This window comes from Neolamprologus brichardi, chromosome 14, assembly GCF_056152115.1.
Source record: "Neolamprologus brichardi isolate AB-2024 chromosome 14, ASM5615211v1, whole genome shotgun sequence".
In the NCBI taxonomy this organism is placed as follows: Eukaryota; Metazoa; Chordata; class Actinopteri; order Cichliformes; family Cichlidae; genus Neolamprologus; species Neolamprologus brichardi.
The window spans coordinates 22795217-22803085 of record NC_142117.1 but is presented as its reverse complement, the minus strand read 5'-3'; the positions used below and the strand labels follow the sequence as shown (position 1 = coordinate 22803085).

Below are 7869 nucleotides of genomic sequence, written 5' to 3'. Positions count from 1 at the left end.
AAGTTTGAACCAAAACATTGTGAAAATTGTTTAAATCTCAGATTGAATTCCTCCATCCTATATTGCCCTCTTGTGGATTTCACCATTTCACTTATCTCTCCATACAATTTTCCCCTTGTGATTCATGTTACTGATAAACAGTAGGGTGTGTACTACACGTTTTTTCTTGAATAGGCAAGAAGGAAGCTGCAAACATTAGTGTCATTAGAGCTTCTTCATGTGCGTCCAGACAAAGAGATAGTGTATGTAGCCTTTGAGATATAGTGCTTGTAAAATTTCACCTGTCAACACTTAGCAGGTGAACACACCAGATGACAAAATATTTTAAAATTCAGATGGAGGAATCTACTTATGGGAAGCACATGACTAAATTGAGCAAATATCAGCAGGTGCTACCAAAGAGACATTAATTGTTTTTAATTTTTAGTTTAATTTTACATGACATTTCACAAGTTAGACGCTTCACTGTGGTGTGACATCATAATTGACATATTTGCATATTATTTTTATACTTCAAAATATAGGATAAAAAAAGTTATAATGGAAAATATATTTGATTTATTTTGATGATTTTATATGTTATAAAAGTACATTAATAATGTGCTTCCTTTTCAAAATAATGAAAAAAATAAAATGTGTTTTCCTGTTGTTATAATGTTTATACAGAAATGCTATTTACAATATTATATATATATTTCAAAGTGTATTTTTTTTTAAGTAATATTGAGTTGAACCTGTTAAAAACAATAAATAACATCAGCACAGAGCAGTCCTTCTTCTGCATCTATTTCAAATCAGGTGGGAAACCTTAAAACCCAGCATCTAAATTCCATGGTTGAATTGTGGTTTTTCACATATGAACAAATGTTCTTTCTTAGCTGAACTGAATGCAGTATTTTAAACACTCGTTCTGGTGAGGAACACCTCCTTCAGACTGTTTAAAGCCTGCTCCTGAGTGATTCTCCTCCATTCCTCAGGAATCTTTGTCGGCTCCCGTTTAAACTCCTGTGCAAACCTCTCATTGAACTTCACCAGCACATACCTGTAACGAAGAATTTGTTCATTTAATAAATTAAATTTAATATAATACTGTCATTTCTACAATAAAGAGTGTTTAAGTCACACAGTACCTCCAGTAATCACTGGCCTTTGTGCTGTTTGGGTTGTCAGGAGAGAAGCTCCAGTCTGGGTAGAGTGAATGGAGAACATTTCTTGTTGTGGATGTATCATGTGTGTTCTTGTCCTCGCTCATGCTTTCAGGGCAACTGATGCAGGATATAGAACTAGAGGCATAAGGCTGCATGCCTTTAGGTCGATGGAGCAAGGCATTGTGAGCCTCATGCCCCATATCCTCTTCCTCACACGGGGCTCTGCAGAGAGGACATTGCTTGTCACAGCCTTTCACTTTTTTGAAGAGGTAGTCTTGGGGCTGAACTGGAAGGCAGTTAAGAAATTGGGTGGCATCCACATTTTTGGAGAACTCTTGATCAAGGTCCATCTGCATTGCAGCCACTGACTCCAGTAAACATTTAGCAAAACGGTTCCATTCTACAGTGATGCTAAACAGGGGTCCGGTCAGACAGGTCCTGATCACATTAACATCACCTTTCTCTAAAGTGAGACACACTCTCTCCAGCAGTGGCTTTGTATCATTCAGGACTCCACTGATACCTTCTGTGGATTCGTTCACTGCTTCTTCAATTTTTCCTACAATCTCACAGAGTCTCTGATGCCTCCATTGTCCCAGGTTGGTTGATTCAGTGAGGTGAGCTGTCACTGTTTTCTGGATCTTCCTGAGTCTGAAGTTGTCATAGAAGAGCAGATATTCCAGGAAGACTTCAAATTGATCTTCTTTAATCATCTCTTCCAGCAAGCTTTGGTGGAAGGCCTGTGAGGAGTGATACTGCTGAGCTTTCCTTTGGATCTCCTCTGCAATAGATATCCCCAGGGGTCTGTTGATGTAATCCAAGACTGTGGGCTTGATGACCATGGAGATGAATTCTTGGGCCACCCTTTGACACTGGTCTCTTTTCCTGAAGTCATAGATAAACTCTGCCAAGTCCATGCTTTTTCTTTTAGTGATACATGTCAAGAGTTCTGCGTCTTTGGCATAGCGGTTATGCAGGTTTTGAAAGTCTTGGCAAGAAGCATTACAGAGATACACTTTCAGATCCACTTCAAAAGCTGATCTAGTTTCCACAGATTTTTCATTTAAAGATTTTTCAATATTTTGCAACAGCTCTGTAATGTAACCGTCAGAGAAATCTGCTGGTTTGTTACACTTATCTGCTATATACTGTTTGCATTCCTCTATGATATTGTTTGCTACCTGCTGAGCTTCTACCTTGTGTTGTTTGTTGTTGTCTTCAAACATTTGCTTTAATCTGCTGCGGTATCCAAAATGCTCATCGCAAACTTGGAAGTCAGAGTTCTGGTTCTGGCCAATCATTTCAAGCTTTTTCATGTGTTTCTGGAGGCCACGGCTGATTAGATTCTGTCTCAGAATATCGTCTACTCTTGGAGTTATATCTTCTGTTTCTGAAGGCCTGAATTCAAAGTTGGACAATATCTTACCCCACACAGCCTCAAATTCATCCTCTATCTCTGTATCTTGCAGAAGAATTTTTGTTGTCTTGCTTTTTTCTACTAGTGCATCTACCTTGGATTCTTGCTCTTTTCCCAGTAATGCTTTAAATTTTTTAAGCTGTGTGGAAGAGTAATGGCTCTCATAGACTGCCTCCAACCTTTCCGTTATCTCATCAGTTACTCTGTCCTGTAGGTTGTCAATATTGCTCATTAGGATTGGCATGAATTTGTCAGATCTCATTTTGAGAGTTTCCTCTTTCATCACATATGTCTCTGCTATTGACCTGAATTTGTTCGCCTCTGCTTTGACTTCCTCACTGGCTTCCTTCTTTAACTCACTGAGAAGGTCATTTTGAATAGATGCATCCAAAGCTTCTCCCTTTGTGGTAAAGTTTTTTTTTGTTGCACCCGTTAGCCAACTTTTCATGTTATCCAGTAAATTGTTTTCCCAGTAGAAAAATTCTGTGCACAACAAAGAAAATGCCAAAGCTATATCAGTGTTTTGGAGACCAATGGAGAATGATTCCTCTTTGATCGCATCCCAAACAGAATACAAACGCCTCATAAATTCAGGCAAAACTGGGGCTTCTGCCTTAGCGGCACTCCTCTTCAATGCTTCAAAAAGGATTTCTTTAAACTTTAAAACATCCCCACTATAATCTGTATCAACTGGTTCAGAGAGGGACATTTTGTTCCATGGTCCTTTGACAGAGACTGTGCAGCTTGTGGTATTTCCATCTTTATCAATATTGCTAGTTTGCAAAAGCAGCTGAGAAACATACCTTAATTGTGATGCTTGTAATTTACTATTTATGTTTTCGTTCTGGACAAAGAATTGGCAAAATGGCATGGAGCCATATTCTTTGATTCGCAGGAGAGCATTGACTCTGACACTGAGGTTTGTTTCAAAATCAGAACCAAGGTGTGAAGACATGCTGTGCAGTAAAAAGTCACTCAGTCCTGTTGCAAAGGTAGCCATTTCATTGTCATTGCCCAGTATATTTCTTTTGCTGTCCAGTGAGACTGAGCAGAGACCTCTGACCTCAATTAGCAACAAAACATCACACTTCATGTCCTTTCTGAGGTTTTCAGGAAGACACAGGGCAACCATGTACACCCCTCTTGAGGTTTGTTTCTTCCATTCAGGGAATTTCACTCCAAATAATGCAGAAAGAATCTCTGCATTCCTTGCATTATAGTCGCCAAGATTTGTCAGCACTCTTGTCCTACACTGTTCTTGTGGTAGGCGACGTTTGAGCTCTCCAAAGACACAGCCCAGCCACTGGATGGGGATATTTGAGGCATCTCCATCCATTAGTTCAAGTGGAATCCCATAAAGAAGAAGATCTGTAGCTAAGCTAGGGAGACGTAACACATTTTGGCTTCCGCTGCTGGGGCTGATGTGTGCTAGCTCAAAGATTAGCCCTATCTCACGCAGAAAGTGCTCAGGACCTAATGCGCATGTATCAGGTTCATAAGAGGGATCAGCACAATCATCAAGGCTCATTTGTTGCTTGCCAGAATTGTCCGTAGTGAGTGTTAGCTCTGATTCATTTGGTTTTTTCTCTTTGAAGCGCAACGTGCTATTTTCTCCTGACTCTAAAAGACAGCTTTGGTCTTCAGAGACCGAATTTAATACATTTTCTTTTTCATTTAAAATGATGGATGTCTCCTGCGCCATGTTTGCGTCATGTTGATGGTCTGTCTGTTGTGACAGTGGTTCTGTGGTCTTTTCTTTGGATTCTGAGACAGTCAGTTGATGGCTTCCTTCAGACTGTTGCTCAGAAAGTTGCAAATTTAGACCTGCAGATTGTATTTCTGTTCCCTCTTGAAATATTGAACCGGTGTCTCCAGGGATGTCTTTGACTCTTTGTTCAAGCTTATCCAAATCTACCAGCATGCTGTCTTTCTTTACTGTCTGTAGATTTGTGAGCAGATCTTGCGTCTTGTTTTGTTTTGTAGTTTTCTTAAGTCTTAGAGTGAGCCAGCTAAGAAAGTAAGCTCTCTTCACTTTATCTTTGGTAAAGAGAACATCTGTAAAGATCTTCATAGCTGGGGTCATTTTGTAGCTCCTCAACTCAGCCATAATGTCATTCTTTTCTTTTTGTAGCTGGGGGTCAATTTCTGTTCTTTCTTTTCTCTGCTTACTCTCTGCTTTTTCTAGCTCTGCTAATTTGCTCCACAAAGGCCCCTGCAGAGGAAGCTGTTTACGCCTATATTCATCAGATCCCTCATCTAAACCCTTCAACACTTCCTCCACTGAGGCCATGGCTTTTTGACAAATGGGTCCTTCGTCCACATTTAGGCCTATATCCGCCGCAAATTGTGCTGCTTCCTCAAGCGTAATAAGTTTCAGTCTGTCTGGTAGCAGATGTTTTAGAGTATCACATAGCTTACTAGCCAGTGCGTCCTCACTCAGACCTCTGCCCTGAATCACAGATTCTTCGGGAAGCCCCATGTACTTTTCAAGGTTCTCATCAACAAAACCAACAACTCTGCTCTCATTTCTCTCAGTGTCTAAAAGGTCAATGAGTATTAGTTTGCTGTTTGTATCCTTACAGGAAGCAAGAAGTAGTTTTTCCTTCTCCTTAAGATTTCCACAGAAAACAACTATAGCTGAAGATGCCTTGCATAAAAAGGTAAGACATTTCTTATGCGCACTGGCATCACCCCGCAGGTTGGAGAAGACCAAAGGGACTGGGAAGACATCTTTGGTGCTATCTCCAGTGGGTAGATGCCATCCAATTTCTACCAGGCCACTCGAAAGCCTTTTGGGCAGCTGCCCTCTTTCCATCCCCCTGTGGAGAAATGTCTGACAGGAAGATGTGACTCCACGTAACATATGGTTTAGCACCTGTGACTTGGACACACTGCAACAACCAAGCCTGACAAATGAAACTAATGGCATGCATGTGGTTGCCAAATCCCCCTCTTGGATTCGCCTGTCGTTATTTAGGGGGTGAGATCTCCACTGGCCCACAATCCCTCTTAAAGGCCAAAGAAGGAAGCAACTAGGCTCTTCCGGATCTTTGTTTGGAAGGACCAGTGGTATAGAAAATTGGCACTGCACCATCCGTTTGGAGATCTCTTGCTGAAGGAAAGTGCTAGCAGACATATAGACAGCTGTGACTAGATCAAGTGGATTGATGGCACCCTGGCTATCTCCTTTAAAACTACTGAGCACCTTCCCGGTAGAATTGTTGTCATCGTTTGTAACAAGATTATGAAGAGACTCACACCAAGGAGTCCGGGCATCTTGCCTGAGCAGCCAAAGGCACTGGAGGAAAGCTTTTGGTAGATCACAGGGTTCTAGAGGAGATTGGTTCCCCAGAGTCCAAGTAATAATGTCTAGCATTGATGAGACATCCAGTGGTATAGTCTGGTAGGCCTCCAAGCCGAGCTCATGCAGAACCTCTGCCTGGAGATTATCCTTTGGAGATTCTAGTTTTAAAAAAAACATCCCAAAAACACAGCTTTATCCATTTAAGTGCGACACAGACTTTGATAAAATAAGTAAGACAGAAAATAGCTACAAAAAACTAGTCCAATTACACAAAGATGCTTTTAATCATACCTCTGAAGATAAAACTTGACAGATTCCTGTTCAAATTATTATGTTTGTTATGAGCACCATTTAATTTTGGCCACTGAGAAGAAATGAGAAATGAAGAACAGTTTTTTTCAACAGTATCTCCAAAATCATTGTAGCCCCATACTATTTTAGGTCACCAAATGAGGTTACCAAAGGTTATCAGACTGTACTAATACTTGTATGTCTGTTTGTGGGACTCATAATAATTGTAATAAGAGGTATGCATTCTTATTAAATACAATTTTACTCAAGAGGGCTCTGGTTATTTACATCAAAACACAAGATTATGCACAGTATTGGGCAAAAGTCTTGTGTCATCCTTAGTTTCTTTACATTTTCTTCCAAGAAACCACACTTAAATTTTTTAAGCTGTCTTGAGCAATACTTGTCCAGGCTTTCTGAAAGTACTTCAAGGGTTTTCTTTGGACATTGACTGCTTTTCCACTTATTTTCAGTCCAGTCCTTGTCCTTTACCATTTTCAAAGGAATGATTTGTTTGTGTGTTAGCCTCTTAACAATGACCTATGAATTATTCAAGCATAAAAGAGCAGCTAATTCAAGTGCTATTTTATACATAACAGACAACTTAGCAAAGATTCAATTTCATGATATCTTTAGACATTTTGTTACTAGAAGAATGTTTACAAAATGATAATCATCTGTTCCAATATTTTAGCTGAAACTAAAATATTGGCAGGCATAAAATGTTATTTTTGCACCAACATGCTATAATAACTCTTGTCATATCTCAGCATGATGTACATAAAAAAAAATGAAGAAACTGGAGGACAGGAATCCTGGAGATCTATTCCTGATGACTTCTTCAAGAAATTACAAAAACACTTGCCTAAGAGAGTTCAAGCTGTTTTTCAACACAGTCATTCCAAACATTGACTTTCAAACTAATCAGAAGTGTACAAAGTCTATTTTTACCTTATATGCTGCTTTTCCATGTAAGTGTGCATATCTTTTAATAAATCATTGCACCCGTTTGCCATTTTCCAATCAAAATACAAAGAAACTAGTCCTTTGTTTAACCAGGTAAAAATCTCAATGAGATTTAAATCTAATTTTTAAGGAGGACCTGACATCATGTCAGCGAATGACACGTGACTGAGTTCAGTAGGTTAGTTACAAAAAAAAAATCATTGTAGAACATAGGCATTTCTTTGATGATTGTACTCACTCACTGACTTTCAAAATAGCTACACGATACCCACAGCATGTTCAAGTATTCTAAGTATGAAAAACAATGTTCAGAATGAAACGCATGATAATGATGCACAAACCCCTGACAAACAAAACAGAAGAACAAAAAGGAAACATACTTTTCTTCTTGCTGCTCAGTCTTTTATGACGCTTGAGCGACATGATTGAAAATGATGAGGCTGCTCTCTGCTCTCTTTTAAATGAGTTTTTCTTCAATGGTTCACCACATCACCACGTATGAAGTATTGGCTGGAACCCTGTTAGCAAAACAAACAACAAACAATAACAGCAAAAATCATTACTGGTATGTAACCTGCAATGCAACATCTATATGGTCTAATGCCGCAAATACCACACGAATAGGCATTGTAAAAAGCTTTGTTGTCCTAGCAACAATACGAGGGAAAATCTCAAAAGATGGATCATTTTGCAAAGTACAGAATGAACGTGGTTTGTCATGATTTCTATCTCCCTGAAATGCT

At 39.4% G+C, this 7869-nt stretch overlaps 1 protein-coding gene across 1 annotated transcript; it reads right to left on the bottom strand.

Annotated features, from left to right (window-relative positions):
* Positions 1–897: 897 nt before the first annotated feature.
* gvin1l2 (GTPase, very large interferon inducible 1-like 2) lies at positions 898–7549 on the bottom strand. Its single transcript, XM_087851519.1, has 3 exons — positions 7507–7549; positions 1131–6027; positions 898–1042 (listed from the first exon to the last, which is right to left on the bottom strand). The coding sequence occupies exons 1-3, from the start codon at positions 7547–7549 to the stop codon at positions 898–900; spliced, it is 5085 nt and encodes a 1694-aa protein (XP_087707645.1).
* Between the last annotated feature and the right edge of the window lie 320 nt (positions 7550–7869).